The sequence below is a fragment of the Melospiza melodia genome, chromosome 1 (genome assembly GCF_035770615.1).
Source record: "Melospiza melodia melodia isolate bMelMel2 chromosome 1, bMelMel2.pri, whole genome shotgun sequence".
NCBI classification, from domain to species: Eukaryota; Metazoa; Chordata; class Aves; order Passeriformes; family Passerellidae; genus Melospiza; species Melospiza melodia.
The window spans coordinates 173,859,768-173,877,535 of NC_086194.1; the positions used below are offsets into that span (position 1 = coordinate 173,859,768).

A 17,768-nucleotide genomic window follows, 5' to 3' on the forward strand; every position below is an offset into this window, starting at 1 on the left:
CAATCCAATGCCATTCCCTCTCCTTCAACTTCTCTCGCTTTCCCACCAATTTTTCTCTCTTCCGACGCATTTTGTCTCTTCCAACCCATTTTCACCAATTCCAACCCATTTTTGCCACTTCCAACCTGGTTTTTGATGGTTCCAAGGCAATTCCATTGGCTCAACACCAACTTTCGCCTCTTCCGACCAATTTTTGACGGTTCCAACCCATCTTTGATGGTTCCAACCCATTTTTGATGGTTCCAAGCCAACTCCATTCACTCACCACCAACTTTTGTCACTTTCCCACCAACTTTTGTCTTTTCCAACCCATTTTCGTCACTTCCAACCCATTTTTGATGGTTCCAAGTGAATTCCATCCGCTCACCACCAACTTTCGTCTCTTCCAACCCATCTTTGATGGCTTCAATGCGATTCCATTCGCTCACCACCAACTTTTGTCTTTTTCAACCCATTTTCACCAATTCCAGCCCATTTTTGATGGTTCCAAGGCAATTCCATTGGTTCAACACCAATTTTTGTGCCTTTCCCACCCATTTTTGTCCCTTCCAACCTGTTTTTGTCACTCCCAACCCGTTCTTGTCCCTTCCAACCCATTTTTGTCACTCCCAACCCGTTTTTGTCACTCTCAAACCATTTTTGTCGGTTCCAATCCGATGCCATTCCCTCTCCTTCAACTTCTGTCGCTTTCCCACCAATTTTTCTCTCTTCCGACGCATTTTTGTCCCTTCCAACCCATTTTCACCAATTCCAACCCATTTTTGCCACTTCCAACCTGGTTTTTGATGGTTCCAAGGCAATTCCATTGGCTCAACACCAACTTTTGTCTCTTCCGACCAATTTTTGATGGTTCCAACCCATTTTTGACGGTTCCAAGCCAACTCCATTCACTCACCACCAACTTTAGTCACTTTCCCACCAACTTTTCTCTCTTCCAACCCATTTTTGTCACTCTCAGCCCATTTTTGATGGTTCCAAGCCAACTCCATTCGCTCACTACCAACTTTTGGTTTTTCCAACCCACTTTTTGTGTCCTCCAACCCATTTTTCTCCCTTTTAACCCATTTTGTCCCTTCCAACCCGTTTCTGATGGTTCCAAGGCAACTCCATTCGCTCGCCTCCACCTTTTTGTCGCCTTCCCACCAATTTTCTCTCTCCCAACCCATTTTTGACGGTTCCAAGTGAATCCCATTCGCTCCCCACCAACTTTCGTTGCCTCCAACCCATTTTTCGCCGCTTCCCCCACCGCTTTTTTTCGTTCTTCCAACCCATTCTCAACCACTTCAACTCCGTTCTTTAATGCTTCCGCCACCTCCCACCGCGTCCAACAACGCCGCCGACGCCGCCGTCGCTAAAACTCCTCCTCCTCCTCCTCCTCCCTTCCCTCCCTGCCCGCCCTCCCCACAAACAAAAACCCCACCCCCCCTCCCCGGGGAAAAAAAAAAGTCAGGTTTTATTTTTGGATCTGGAATATAAAAAGGCGCAGGTTGATGTTCTTGGCCGCCAGCAGTTTGTTGCACTCCACCGAGTCGACGATGGGCAGCGCCATGTAGTCGGTCTCGTTGCTCTCGTTGCTGAAGACGAAGTGGTAGATGACCGGGTTGATCTTGACGTCGTCGTAGGGCCCCTCGAGGAGCAGGAAGGAGCACTCCATGGGCGAGTTGACCTTGCTCTTGAGGATCAGCTGGAAGCTCAGCGTGCGCTTGCACGACAGGTTGGGGTTGCGCTCCGAGTCGTTGACGCGCGCCTTCAGCACCCACGTCTGGTTGAGCACCGTCAGGCGCGGCGTCTCGTAGTACAGGCGCGTGATGAAGTCGTCCGTGCGGTACGGGCGGAACTGAACCTCTGGGAAATGGAAAAAAAAAGTCAAAAGAAATGGGATTGGATGGGAAAAGGGTTGGGAATAACGTTGGGATAGGGCAGGAGCTGTCGCTGAATTTTATCGGATTCATCGGGGTCTTGGAAGGTTCCAGGAGCCACCACCAGATCCTGCAAGGACTCACCAGGATCCTACAGAATCCCACAAATCATCACCAGATCCCAACTGGATTCACCAGGATCCTACAAAATCCCTGGAATCATCATCAGATCCTAACAGGGTTCACCATTTTCCTAAAGAACTCCCAGTCCATCCCAGCCCATCCCAGTCCCTCCCAGTCCATCCCAGTGTATCCCAGTCCCTCCCAGTCTATCCCAGTCCCATCCCAGCCCATCCCAGTCCATCCCAGTCCCATCCCAGTCCATCCCAGCCCATCCCCCAGCCCATCCCAGTCCCATCCCAGTCCCTCCCAGTCCATCCCAGTCCATCCCAGTCCATCCCAGCCCATCCCAGTCCCTCCCAGTCCATCCCAGTCCATCCCAGTCCATCCCAGCTCATCCCAGTCCATCCCAGCCCATCCCAGTCCATCCCAGCCCATCCCAGTCCATCCCAGTCCCTCCCAGTCCATCCCAGTCCATCCCAGTCCATCCCAGTCCATCCCAGTCCCATCCCAGTCCATCCCAGTCGCTCCCAGTCCCTCCCAGTCCATCCCAGCCCATCCCAGTCCATCCCAGTCCATCCCAGTCCATCCCAGTCCATCCCAGTCCATCCGGGTGGAACTGCACCTCTGGGAATGGGGGGAAAGGTGGAAAAAAATTGGGATGCGATGGGGAAAGGGTTGGGATGAAGTGGGAAAAGGGTCGGGACAGGGCAGGAATTGTCGCTGGATTCCTACGGATTCATCGGGGTCATGGAAGGTTCCAGGAGCCACCATCACATCCTACAAGGATTCGCCGGAATCCTACAAAATTCTCAGAATTCTCATCAGATCCCAAAAGGATTCAGCAGGATCCTACAGAATTTCCAAAATTCTCCTCAGATCCCAAAAGGATTCACCAGGATCCTACAAAACCCCAGAAATTATCAAAGGACCTCAATAGGATTCATCGTCATTGTACAAAATTCCTGCGACCCTCACAAGATCCCGAGAGGTTTCACCAGGATCCTGCAAAGTTCCCTGGAATCATCACCAGATCCTACAAGGATTCACCAACACCCTCCAAAATCCCTGAAATTGTCAACGGGTCTTAACTGGATTCACCAGGATCCTACAGAATTCCCCAAATTATCAATGGATTCTCACAGCATTCACGAGGGTCCTACAGAATTCCCAAAATTATCAATGGGTTCTCACAGCGTTCACCAGGATCCTACAGAATTCCCCAAATTATCAATGGATTCTCACAGCATTCACCAGGATCCTACAGATTTCCCAAATTATCAATGGGTTCTCACAGCGTTCACCAGGATCCTACAGAATTCCCCAAATTATCAATGGATTCTCACAGCGTTCACCAGGATCCTACAGAATTCCCCAAATTATCAATGGGTTCTCACAGCGTTCACCAGGATCCTACAGAATTCCCCAAATTATCAATGGATTCTCACAGCATTCACCAGGATCCTACAGATTTCCCAAAATTATCAATGGATTCTCACAGCGTTCACCAGGATCCTACAGAATTCCTGGCATTGTCATCAGGTCCTAAATAGGATTCACCATGGATCCCATCAGGATTCACCAGGGCCCAACAAAATCCCAAAAAATCATCACCAGAATCCTAATATGATTCACCATTATCCTACAGAATTCCTGGAATTATCATCGGATCCTACAACAATCCACGAGGATCCCACAAAATTCCCCAAGTTTCCAATGGATCCCACAAGGACTCATCGTTATCCTACAAAATGTCCACATCTGTAACTGGACCCCAAACGGATTCACCAGGACCCTACAAAATCCCCGGAATTCTGATCAGATTCTGGAAAGATTCACCGGGATCCTCCAAAATCCCAGAAATGGGCACTGCATCCTACAAGGATTCACCTGGATCCTGCAAAACCCCCAAAATTCTCACAAGTTTCCAAGAGGCTTCATCAGGATCCTGCAAAATCCCCGGAACTGTCAATGGATCCTAAAGGGATTCACCGATATCCCACAAAATTCCCCAAATTGCCAACAGATCCTAAGAGGATTCATCGTTATCCCACAAAATTCCCCAAATTGCCAACAGATCCTAACAGGATTCATCGTTATCCCACAAAATTCCCAAAACCATCGCTGGACCCGAATGGGATTCATCGTGATCCTACGAGAGTCCCAGAATTGTCACCAGATCCCAAAAGGATTCACCGCTACCCCACAAAATTCCCAAAATTATCCCTGCACCCCCCCAGGAGTCACCAGGATCCTACAAAATCACCAGAATTAACATTGGATCCTACAAGGATTCATCGTTATCCTGCAAAATTCCCAAAATTCTCATCAGGTCCCAAAAGGATTCACCGTTATCCCACAGAATTCCTGGAATCACCCTCAGGCCCTACAAGGATTCACGAGGATCCCACAAAATTCCCCAAGTTTCCAATGGATCCCACAAGGACTCATCGTTATCCCGCAGGATTCCCATCCCTTTACCTGGATCCCAAAGGGATTCACCAGGATCCCACAGAATCCCCAGGATTGTCACCAGACCCCAAAGGGATTCATCAGAATCCCACAAAATTCCCGGAATCGTCAACAGATCCTGCAAGGATTCACCGTGACCCGAAAGAAATCCCAGAATTCTCATCAGGTCCCAAAAGGATTCACCGCTACCCGGCAAAATTCCCAAAATTATCCCTGCACCCCCGCAGGAGTTACCAGGATCCTACAAAATCCCCAGAATTAACATTGGATCCTACAAGGATTCATCCTTATCCTACAAAATTCCCAAAATTATCCCTGCACCCCCTCGAGAGTGACCAGGATGCTACAAAATCCCCAGAATTAACATTGGATCCTACAAGGATTCATCCTTATCCTACAAAATTCCCAAAATTCTCATCAGATCCCAAAAGGATTCACCAGGATCCTCCAAAACCCCAGAAATGGTCACTGCATCCTACAAGGATACACCAGGATCCTACAAAATCCCCAAAATTCTCACAAGTTTCCAAGAGGCTTCATCAGGATCCTACAAAATCCCCGGAACTGTCAATGGATCCTAAAGGGATTCATCGTTATCCCACAAAACTCCCCAAATTGCCAACAGATCCTAAGAGGATTCACCGTTATCCCACAAAATTCCCCAAATTGCCAACAGATCCTAACAGGATTCATCGTTATCCCACAAAATTCCCCAAATTGCCAACAGATCCTAAGAGGATTCATCGTTATCCCACAAAATTCCCAAAACCATCGCTGGACCCGAATGGGATTCATCGTGATCCTACGAGAGTCCCAGAATTGTCACCAGATCCCAAAAGGATTCACCGCTACCCCACAAAATTCCCAAAATTATCCCTGCACCCCCTCGAGAGTCACCAGGATGCTACAAAATCACCAGAATTGTCATTGGATCCTACAAGGATTCATCCTTATCCTACAAAATTCCCAAAATTCTCATCAGATCCCACAAGGATTCACCGTTATCCTACAAAATCCCCAGAATTAACATTGGGTCCTACAAGGATTCATCGTTATCCTACAGAATTCCCAAAATTCTCATCAGATCCCAAAAGGATTCACCCTTATCCTACAGAATCCCCAGAATTATAAACAGATATTACAAGGATTCATCCTTATCCTACAAAATTCCCAAAATTCTCATCAGATCCCAAAAGGATTCACCGTTATCCTACAAAATCCCCAGAATTATGAACAGATCCTACAAGGATTCATCCTTATCCTACAAAACTCCCGAAATTCTCATCAGGTCCCAAAAGGATTCACCGTTATCCCACAGAATTCCTGGAATCACCCTCAGGCCCTACAAGGATTCACGAGGATCCCACAGAATTCCCCAAGTTTCCAATGGATCCCACAAGGACTCATCGTTATCCCGCAGGATTCCCATCCCTTTACCTGGATCCCAAAGGGATTCACCAGGATCCCACAGAATCCCCAGGATTGTCACCAGACCCCAAAGGGATTCATCAGAATCCCACAAAATTCCCGGAATCGTCAACAGATCCTGCAAGGATTCACCGTGACCCAAAAGAAATCCCAGAATTCTCATCAGGTCCCAAAAGGATTCACCGCTACCCGGCAAAATTCCCAAAATTATCCCTGCACCCCCGCAGGAGTTACCAGGATCCTACAAAATCCCCAGAATTAACATTGGATCCTACAAGGATTCATCCTTATCCTACAAAATTCCCAAAATTATCCCTGCACCCCCTCGAGAGTGACCAGGATGCTACAAAATCCCCAGAATTAACATTGGATCCTACAAGGATTCATCCTTATCCTACAAAATTCCCAAAATTCTCATCAGATCCCAAAAGGATTCACCAGGATCCTCCAAAACCCCAGAAATGGTCACTGCATCCTACAAGGATACACCAGGATCCTACAAAACCCCCAAAATTCTCACAAGTTTCCAAGAGGCTTCATCAGGATCCTGCAAAATCCCCGGAACTGTCAATGGATCCGAAAGGGATTCATCGTTATCCCACAAAATTCCCCAAATTGCCAACAGATCCTAACAGGATTCATTGTTATCCCACAAAATTCCCCAAATTGCCAACAGATCCTGAGAGGATTCATTGTTATCCCACAAAATTCCCCCAATTGTCAACAGATCCTAAGAGGATTCATCGTTATCCCACAAAATTCCCAAAACCATCGCTGGACCCGAATGGGATTCATCGTGATCCTACGAGAGTCCCAGAATTGTCACCAGATCCCAAACAGGATTCACCGCTACCCGGCAAAATTCCAAAATTATCCCTGCACCCCCTCAGGAGCCACCAGGATGCTACAAAATCACCAGGATTATCATTGGATCCTACAAGGATTCATCCTTATCCTACAAAATTCCCAAAATTCTCATCAGGCCCCAAAAGGATTCACCGTTATCCCACAGAATTCCTGGAATCACCCTCAGGCCCTACAAGGATTCACGAGGATCCCACAGAATTCCCCAAGTTTCCAAGGGATCCCACAAGGACTCATCGTTATCCCGCAGGATTCCCATCCCTTTACCTGGATCCCAAAGGGATTCACCAGGATCCCACAGAATCCCCAGGATTGTCACCAGACCCCAAAGGGATTCATCAGAATCCCACAAAATTCCTGGAATCGTCAACAGATCCTGCAAGGATTCACCGTGACCCGAAAGAAATCCCAGAATTCTCACCAGATCCCAAACAGGATTCACCGCTACCCCACAAAATTCCCAAAATTATCCCTGCACCCCCTCAGGAGCCACCAGGATCCTACAAAATCACCAGAATTAACATTGGATCCTACAAGGATTCATCGTTATCCTACAAAATTCCCAAAATTCTCATCAGGTCCCAAAAGGATTCACCAGGATGCTACAAAACCCCCAGAATTATAAACAGATCCTACAAGGATTCATCCTTATCCTACAAAATTCCCAAAATTCTCATCAGATCCCAAAAGGATTCACCGTTATCCTACAAAATCCCCAGAATTGTCATTGGATCTTACAAGGATTCATCCTTATCCTACAAAATTCCCGAAATTCTCATCAGGTCCCAAAAGGATTCACCGTTATCCTACAAAACCCCCAGAATTATCACTGGATCCCAACAAGAGTCACCGTTGTCCTACAAAGTTCCCAAAAATATCGGTGGGTACCATCAGGATCCTGCAAAATTCCCAACATTGTCACCAGATCCTATGAGGATTCACCAGCATCCCACAAAATTCCCCAAATTATCGATGGATTCTAAGAGGGTTCACCAATATCCTACAGAATTCCTGGCGTTGTCACCGGATCCCAAAAGGATTCACCAGGATCCTACAAAACTCCCAAAGTTATCAACAGGTCCCAAAAGGATTCATCATTATCCTACAAAATTCCCAGAATTTTCACCAGATCCCAAACTGGATTCACCAGGATCCCACAAAATTCCCAGAATTGGGAATTGGGCTCCATTGGAGCCTAAATAAATCCCACCTTTATCCTACAAAATTCCCAAAATTTTCACCAGATCCCAAACCGGATCCAACAGCACCCTACAGAATTCCTGGAATTCTCAGTGGATCCTAAATAAAATTTAACTTCATCCTACAAAATTCCTGGAATTTTTCACCAGATCCCAAACTGGATTCACCAGGATCCCACAAAATTCCCGGAATTATAATCAGATCCTAAATAAAATTCAACTTTATCCCACAAAATTCCCAGAATTTTCACCAGATCCCAAACTGGATCCACCATAATCCTACAGAATTCCCAGAATTATCAATGGATCCCACAAGGATTCACCAAGATCCTGCAAAATTCCCCAAAATTATCAATGGATCCTAAATTAAATTCAACTTTATCCTACAAAATTCCCAAAATTTTCACCAGATCCCAAACTGAATTCACCAGGATCCCACAAAATTCCCAGAATTGGGAATTGGGCTCCATTGGAGCCTAAATAAATCCCACCTTTATCCTACAAAATTCCCAAAATTTTCACCGGATCCCAAACCGGATCCAACAGCACCCTACAGAATTCCCGGAATTATCATCATATCCTAAATGAAATTCAACTTTATCCCACAAAATTCCCGGAATTTTTCACCAGATCCCAAACTGGATCCACCGTTATCCTACAGAATTCCTGGAATTATCAATGGATCCTAAAATAAATTCAACTTTATCCCAGAAAATTCCCAAAATTTTCACCGGATCCCAAACTGGATCCACCTGGATCCCACAAAATTCCTGGAATTTTCACCAGATCCCAAAAAAATTCATCAGGATCCCACAAAATTCCCAGGGTTATCAATGGATCCTAAATAAATTCCACCTTTATCCCACAAAATTCCCGGAATTTTCTCCGGATCCCAAACTGAATTCACCGTTATCCTACAGAATTCCTGGAATCATCAGTGGATCCTAAATGAAATTCAACTTTATCCCACAAAATTCCTGGAATTTTCACCGGATCCCAAACTGGATCCACCGTTACCCTACAGAATTCCCAGAATTATCAATGGATCCCACAAGGATTCACCAGGATCCACCAAAATTCCCCAAAATTATCAATGGATCCTAAAAAATTTCAACTTTATCCCACAAAATTCCCAGAATTTTCACCGGATCCCAAACTGGATTCACCAGGATCCCACAAAATTCCCAGAATTATCCTCAGACCCTAAATAAATTCCACCTTTATCCTACAAAATTCCCAAAATTTTCACCGGATCCCAAAGCGGATCCAACAGCACCCTACAGAATTCCTGGAATTCTCAGTGGATCCTACATAGACAACCTTTAGGAGACCCCATAAAACCTTCTCAAAACCACGGACAACCTTCAGCAAACTCCATAAAACCTCCTGAAATCCATGGAGAACTTTCTGAAGACCCCATGAAACCTCCAGGAAACCATGGACAACTCTTGCAGAACCCAAAACCACCTTCCAAAAAAACCATGGAGAACCTTTGGAGAACCCAAAAAACCTTCTGGAAACTATGGACAACCCCAGGAGAACCCCACAAAACCTTCTGAGAACCTCAAGAGACCTTCAGATGACTCCATAAAACCTTCTGGAAACCATGGACAACCTTTGGAGAACCTCAAAAAACCTTCTGAGAACCATGGAGAACCCTTGGAGAACCCCATCAAACCTTCTGGAAACCATGGACAACCCCATAAAACATTCTGAGAACCTCAAGAGGCCTTCAGAAGACTCCATAAAACCTTCTGGAATCCATGGACAACCTTTGGAGAACGACATAAAACCTTCTGAGAACTTGAAGAGACCTTCAGACGACTCCATAAAACCTTCTGGAAACCATGGACAACCCCAGGAAAACTCCATAAAACCTTCTGAGAACCATGGAGAACCTTTGGAGAACCCCATAAGACCTTCTGAAAACCATGGACAACCCCAGCAGAACCCCATAGAACCTTCTGAGAACCATGGAGAGCCTTTGGAAGACCCCATAAAACCTTCTGGAAACCATGGAGAACCTTTGGAGAACCTCAAAAAACCTTCTGGAAACCATTTGCAACCCCAGGAGAACCCCATAAAACCTTCTGAGAACCTCAAGAGACCTTCAGATGACCCCATAAAACCTTCTGAAGCCATAGACAACCTTTAAAGAACTCCATAAAACCTGCTGAGAACTTCACGACACCTCCAGAAGACTCCATAAAACCTTCTGGAAACCATGGGGAACCTTTGGAGAACCCCATAAAACCTTCTTAGAACCATGGAGAACCTTTAGAAGGCCCCATAAAACCTTCTGCAGAATCCATAGAACCTTCTGGAAACCATAAAGAACCTTTAGGAGACCCCATAAAACCTTCTCAAAACCACGGACAACCTTCAGAAAACTCCATAAAACCTCCTGAAATCCATGGAGAACTTTCAGAAGACCCCATGAAACCTCCAGGAAACCATGGACAACTCTTGCAGAACCCAAAACAACCTTCTAAAAAACCATGGGAAACCCTTGGAGAACCCCAAAAAACCTTCTGGAAACCATGGACAACCCTTGGAGAACTCCATAAAACCTTCTGAGAACCTCATGAGACCTTCAGAAGAACCCATAAAACCTTCTGGAAACCATGGACAACCTTTGGAGACCCCATAAAACCTTCTGAGAACTTCAAGAAACCTTCTGAAAACCCCCAAAACACTTTCTGGAATCCATGGAAAACCCTTGAAGAATCCCATAAAACCTTCTGAGGACCTCAAGGGACCTTTGGAAAACTCCATAAAACCTTCTTGAAACCACGGATAACTTTTGGAGGACCCCATAAAACCTCCTGAAGACCCCATAAAACCTTCTGGAAACCATGGACAACCCCAGGAGAACTCCATAAAACCTTCTGAAAACCATGAAGAACCTTTAGAAGACCCCATAAAACCTTCTGAAAACTACAGAAAACTCTTGGACAACCCCAAAAAACCTTCTGCAAACCATGGAGAACCTTTGGAGAACTCCATAAAACCTTCTGAGAACCTCAAGAGACCTTCATAAGAACCCATAAAACCTTCTAGAAATCATGGAAAACTCTTGGAGAACTCCAAAAAACCTTCTGGAAACCATTGACAGCTCTTGGAGAACCCAAAAAAACCTTCTGCAAACCATGGAGAACCTTTGCAGACCTCCATAAAACCTTCTGAGAACTTCAAGGAACCTTCAGAAAACCTCATAAAACCTTCTGGAAACCATGGACAACCTTTAGAAGACCCCATAAAACCTCCAGAAAACCGTGGACAACTCTTGAAGAACCCAAAGCAACCTTCTAAAAAACCATGGAAAACTCTTGGAGAACCCAAAAAACCTTCTGGAAACCATGGACAACCCTTGGAGAACTCCATAAAACCTTCTGAGAACCTCATGAGACCTTCAGAAGAACCCATAAAACCTTCTGGAAACCATGGACAACCTTTGGAGACCCCATAAAACCTTCTGAGAACCTCAAGAAACCTGAAACCTCCATAAAACCTTCTGAAATCCAGGGAGAACCTTTAGAAGACCCCATAAAACCTTCTCAAAACCATGGAGAACCCTCAGAAAACTCCACAAAACCTTCTGAGAACATCAAAGAACCTTCAGCAAACTCCATAAAACCTCCTGAAATCCATGGAGAACTTTCAGAAGACTCCATAAAACCTTTGGAGAACCCCAAAAAACCTTCTGAGAACCATGGAGAACCTTTGGAGAAACCCATAAAACCTTCTGGAAACGCCATGAAACCCTTGGAGAACCCCATAAAACCTTCTGAAATCCATAGAGAACCTTCAGAAGACTCCATAAAACCTTCTCAAAACCTCAAGGAACCTTCAGAAAACTCCATAAAACCTTCTCAGAACCTCAAGGAACCTTCTGAAGACCCCATAAAACCTTCTGGAAAACATGGAGAACCTTTAGAAGACCCCATAAAACCTTCTCAAAACCATGGAGAACCTTAAGAAAACTCTATAAAACCTTCTGGAAACCATGGAGAACCTTCAGAAGACCCCATAAAACCTTCAGAAGAACCCATAAAACCTTCTCAAAACCATGGACAACCTTGAGAAAACTCCATAAAACCTCCTGAAATCCATGGAGAACTTCTAGAAGACCTCATAAAACCTTCTGGAAACCATAAAGGGCCTTCAGAAGACCCCATAAAACCTCCAGAAGACCCCATAAATCTTGGGAATTCTCTGGAATTTCACGGAATTTTCTGGAATTGCGGTGGCCCCGTACCGGTGTAGCCGATCTTCTCGAAGCTGAGCAGGCTGAAGATGCTGTTGTAGAGCTGCATCTCCTGCTTTGGAAAACCCCAGAAAACCTTCTCAGAACCTCAAGGAACCTTCTGAAGACCCCATGAAACCTTCTCAAAACCATGGAGAACCCTTGGAGAACCCCATAAAACCTTCTGGAAACCATGGAGAACCTCCAGAAAACTCCATAAAACCTCCTGAAATCCATGGAGAGCTTTCTGAAGACCCCATAAAACCTTCTGGAAACCATGGACAACCTTTAGAAGACCACATAAAACCTTCTCAAAACCATGGAGAACCTTGGGAAAACTCCATAAAACCTCCTGAAATCCCTGGAGAACTTTCGGAAGACCCCATAAAACCTTCTGGAAACCATTTGAAACCTTCATAAGACCCCATAAAACCTTCTGAAGAACCCATAAAACCTTCTCAAATCCATGGAGAACCTTTAGAAAACTCCATAAAACCTCTTGAGAACATCAAGGAACCTTCTGAAGACTCCATAAAACCTTCTGGAAACCATAAAGAACCCTTGGAGAACCCCATAAAACCTTCTGGACACCATGGAGAACCTTTAGAAGACCCCATAAAACCTTCTGAAAACCTCAAGGAACCTTCTGAAGACCCCATAAAACCTTCTGAAGACCCCATAAAACCTTCTCAAAACCATGGAGAACCTTGAGAAAACTCCATAAAACCTTCTCAAAGCCATGGAGAACCTTCAGAAGACCCCATAAAATCTTCTGGAAACCATGGAGAAACTTCAGAAGACCCCATAAAACCTCCAGAAGACCCCATAAATTTTGGGACCTTTGGGGAATTTTCTGGAATTTCATGGAATTTTCTGGAATCGCGGTGGCCCCGTACCGGTGTAGCCGATCTTCTCGAAGCTGAGCAGGCTGAAGATGCTGTTGTAGAGCTGCATCTCCTGCTTTGGAAAACCCCAGAAAACCTTCTCAGAACCTCAAGGAACCTTCTGAAGACCCCATGAAACCTTCTCAAAACCATGGAGAACCCTTGGAGAACCCCATAAAACCTCCTGGAAACCATGGAGAACCTTCAGGATACTCCATAAAACCTCCTGAAATCCATGGAGAACCTTCAGAAAACTCCACAAAAACTTCTGAGAACCTCAAAGAACCTTCAGAAAACTCCATAAAACCTTCTCAGAACCTCAAGGAACCTTCTGAAGACCCCATAAAACCTTCTGGAAACCATGGAGAACCTTTGGAAGACCCCATAAAACCTTCTGGGAACCATGGAGAACCTTTAGAAGACCCCATAAAACCTTCTCAAAACCATGGAGAACCTTCAGGATACTCCATAAAACCTCCTGAAATCCATGGAGAACTTTCAGAAGACCCCATAAAACCTCCAGAAGACCCCATAAATTTTGGGACCTTTGGGGAATTTTCTGGAATTTCATGGAATTTTCTGGAATTGCGGTGGCCCCGTACCGGTGTAGCCGATCTTCTCGAAGCTGAGCAGGCTGAAGATGCTGTTGTAGAGCTGCATCTCCTGCTTTGGAAAACCCCAGAAAACCCCTCCTGAAAACCATGGAAAACCCTGGGAGAACCCCATAAAACCTTCTGAGAACCATGGAGAACCCTTGGAGAACCCCATAAAACCTTCTGGAAACCATGGAGGACCTTTAGAAGACCCCATAAAACCTTCTGAAAACCTCAAGGAACCTTCTGAAGAACCCATAAAACCTTCTGGAAACCATGGAGAACCTTTTGAAGACCCCATAAAACCTTCTCAAAACCATGGAGAACCTTCAGGATACTCCATAAAACCTCCTGAAATCCATGGAGAACTTTCAGAAGACCCCATAAAACCTCCAGAAGACCCCATAAATCTTGGGAATTCTCTGGAATTTCATGGAGTTTCATGGAATTTCACGGAATTTTCTGGAATCGCGGTGGCCCCGTACCGGTGTAGCCGATCTTCTCGAAGCTGAGCAGGCTGAAGATGCTGTTGTAGAGCTGCATCTCCTTCTTGCGCGTTTGGTCCATCTCGTCCAGGATGTCCATGAGCTCGTTGCCCGTCTTGGTGGGGTGCGAGCACTCGGCCTCGTGCACCGACAGCTCGTGGAAGGGGCCCTGCCAGGGACACCCGATGCGCTTGTACTTGCACTGCGTCACCCTGCGGAGACAACGGGGACAACGTGGGACACCTGGGGACATCATCTGGGGACATCATCTGGGGACATCATCTGGGGACAACTGGTGGGATTCTGGGGACATTTGGGGTTAAAATGGTCCAAAAGCCCAAAAAAATCCCCATAAATTCCTAAAAATCCAGTCAGGACCATTCCCAGCCCTCGGTGGTCCTCACAGTGCTGCTGGTGGGGCTGCAAGAAAGATCTCAAGAGCTTTGAGGTGTCCCACCATCCCAAAACCACCCGAAACCACCAGGAATCCACCAAAAACCACCTCGAGACCCCAAAATACCTCAAAAAAAATCCCACTACTGACAGTGCTCCAAGAAAGATCTCAAGAGCTTTGAGGTGTCCCACCATCCAGAAACCACCTAAAACCACCTCAAAACCACCCCAAACCACCAGGAATCCATCCCAAACCACCTCAAGACCCCAAAATGCCTCAAAAAATCCCAGACATCCTTCTGATGGTGCTCCAAGGAAGATCTTAAGAACTTTGAGGTGTCCCACCATCCCAAAACCATCCCAAACCACCACAAAACCAGCCCAAACCACCTGGAATCCACCAAAAACCACCCCGAGACCCCAAAATATCTCAAAAACAATCCCACTCTACTGATGGTGCTCCAAGAAAGATCTCAAGAAGTTTGAGGTGTCCCACCATCCACAAACCATCTAAAAACACCTCAAAACCACCCGAAACCACCTGGAATCCATCCCCAACCACCTCGAGACCCCAAAATACCTCAAAAAAAATCCCACTACTGACAGTGCTCCAAGAAAGATCTCAAGAGCTTTGAGGTGTCCCACCATCCAGAAACCACCTAAAACCACCTCAAAACCACCCCAAACCACCAGGAATCCATCCCAAACCACCTCGAGACCCCAAAATGCCTCAAAAAATCCCAGACATCCTTCTGATGGTGCTCCAAGGAAGATCTTAAGAACTTTGAGGTGTCCCACCATCCCAAAACCATCCCAAACCACCACATAAACCAGCCCAAACCACCTGGAATCCACCAAAAACCACCCCGAGACCCCAAAATACTTCAAAAAAAATCCCACTCTACTGATGGTGCTCCAAGAAAGATCTCAAGAACTTTGAGGTGTCCCACCATCCCAAAACCATCCCAAACCACCACAAAATCACCCCAAACCACCTGGAGTCCACCAAAAACCATCTTGAGACCCCAAAATATCTCAAAAAATCCCCGACACCCTTCTGATGGTGCTGCAAGGAAGATCTCAAGAACTTTGAGGTGTCCCACCATCCCAAAACCATCCCAAACCACCACATAAACCAGCCCAAACCACCTGGAATCCACCAAAAACCACCCCGAGACCCCAAAATATCTCAAAAAAACCCCCAGACCTTCCTCTGATGGTGCTCCAATGAAGATCTCAAGAACTTTGAGGTGTCCCACCATCCAGAAACCACCTAAAACCACCTCAAAACCACCCGAGACCACCACAAATCCACCAAAAACCACCCCGAGACCCCAAAATAGCTCAAAAAATCCCAGACATCCTTCTGATGGTGCTGCAAGGAAGATCTCAAGAACTTTGAGGTGTCCCACCATCCCAAAACCACAAAAAAACACCTCAAAACCACCTGAAACCACCAAAAACCACCTGGAGACCCCAAAATATCTCAAAAAATCCCAAACCTTCCTCTGATGGTGCTCCAAGAAAGATCTCAAGAACTTTGAGGTGTCCCACCATCCAGAAACCACCTAAAACCACCTCATAACCAGCCCAAAATACCATGAATCCACCCTAAACCACCTCGAGACCCCAAAATACCTCAAAAATCCCTCGTCTGTCCTAACACGCCTCCTTTTGATGGTGCTCCAAAGATCTCAAGAACTTTGAGGTGTCCCACCACCCAGAAACCACCTAAAACCACCTCAAAATCATTGGAATCCACCAAAAACCTCCTCGAGACCCCAAAATACCTCAAAAAAATCCCCCACATTCTCCTCATGGTGCTCCAAGGAAGATCTCAAGAACTTTGAGACGTCCCACCATCCTGAGATGACCAAAAAGTGCCCCAAAACCCAAAAAGGTCTCCACCAAATCCAAAAAGAGTCCCAAAAAGTCCTTGTCCTATCACGCCACACATCCTTCTGGTGGCATTCCAAAGATCTCAAGAACTTTGAGATGTCCCACCAGACCAAAACCACCCAAAACCACCCAAAACCACCCCAAACCACCCCGAAACCGCGAAAAATCCCCGACATGCTTCAGATGGTTCTTCAAGGAAGATCTCAAGAACTTGGAGATGTCCCACCAGACCAAAACCACCCAAAACCACCCCAAACCACCCCGAAACCGCGAAAAATCCCCGACATGCTTCAGATGGTTCTTCAAGGAAGATCTCAAGAACTTTGAGATGTCCCACCACACCAAAACCACCAAAAACCCACCCCAGAATCCCAAAATAACCCCTAAAAAATCCAAAAAATTCCCGACATCCTCGGGATGGTGCCCCAAGGAAGGTCTCGAGAACTTCGAGGTGTCCCACAACCTCAAAAGCACAAAAAAACCACCTGAAAACCCCGAAAACGCCTCAAAAAATCCCCAAATCCACAAAAATTCCCCAAAATCCCTCATCCATCGGTCACCTGTCCTGCCATTCCTTCTGAGAGTGGTCCAACGAAGATCTCAAGAACTTTGAGGTGTCCCACCACCCCAAACTACCAAAAACCGTCCCAAATCCACCCAAAGCCACCCCAGAACCACAAAAAAATCCCATCAAATCCCCAAAAAGCCTTTTTCTATCGTGCCACACCACCTGCTAGTGGTGTTCAAAAGATCTCGAGAACTTTGAGGTGTCCCACCACCCCAAAACCACCGAAAACCACCTCAAAACCATCGGAAACCACCACGGATCCACCAAAAACCACCTGGAGACCCCAAAACACCTCAACGATTCCCCAAAAAATCCCAACAATTCCCCAAAATTGACCTGTACTGGCACTCCTCCTTCTGGTGGCGCTGCAAAGATCTCAAGAACTTTGAGGTGTCCCACCATCCAGAAACCACCAAAAACACCTCGAAACCACCCCAAACCACCTGGAAACCACCAAAAACCACCCCGAGACCCCAAAATATCTCAAAAAACCCCAGACATTCTTCTGATAGTGCTGCAACAAAGATCTCAAGAACTTTGACGTGTCCCACCACGCCAAAACCACCTAAAACCACTTCAAACCCATCCGAAACCACCAGGAATCCACCAAAAACCCCCTCAAGACCCCAAAATACCTCAAAAAAATCCCACACATTCTTCTGGTGGCGCTTCAAAGATCTCAAGAACTTTGAGGTGTCCCACCATCCAGAAACCACCAAAAATACCTCAAAACCACCCCAAACCACCTGGAATCCACC

General features: G+C 46.0%; 1 protein-coding gene across 1 annotated transcript in view; it reads right to left on the bottom strand.

Annotated features, from left to right (window-relative positions):
- Positions 1–1,426: 1,426 nt before the first annotated feature.
- ZFTRAF1 (zinc finger TRAF-type containing 1) overlaps positions 1,427–17,768 on the bottom strand; it is a 30,561-nt gene continuing 14,219 nt past the window's right edge. The window contains exons 3-4 of the mRNA XM_063155601.1: positions 14,151–14,362; positions 1,427–1,845 (exon numbers count right to left, since the gene is read on the bottom strand). Coding sequence (XP_063011671.1) covers positions 1,454–1,845; positions 14,151–14,362 — 604 coding nt within the window. The 3' untranslated portion in view covers positions 1,427–1,453. The remainder of the gene's footprint in view (positions 1,846–14,150; positions 14,363–17,768) is intronic.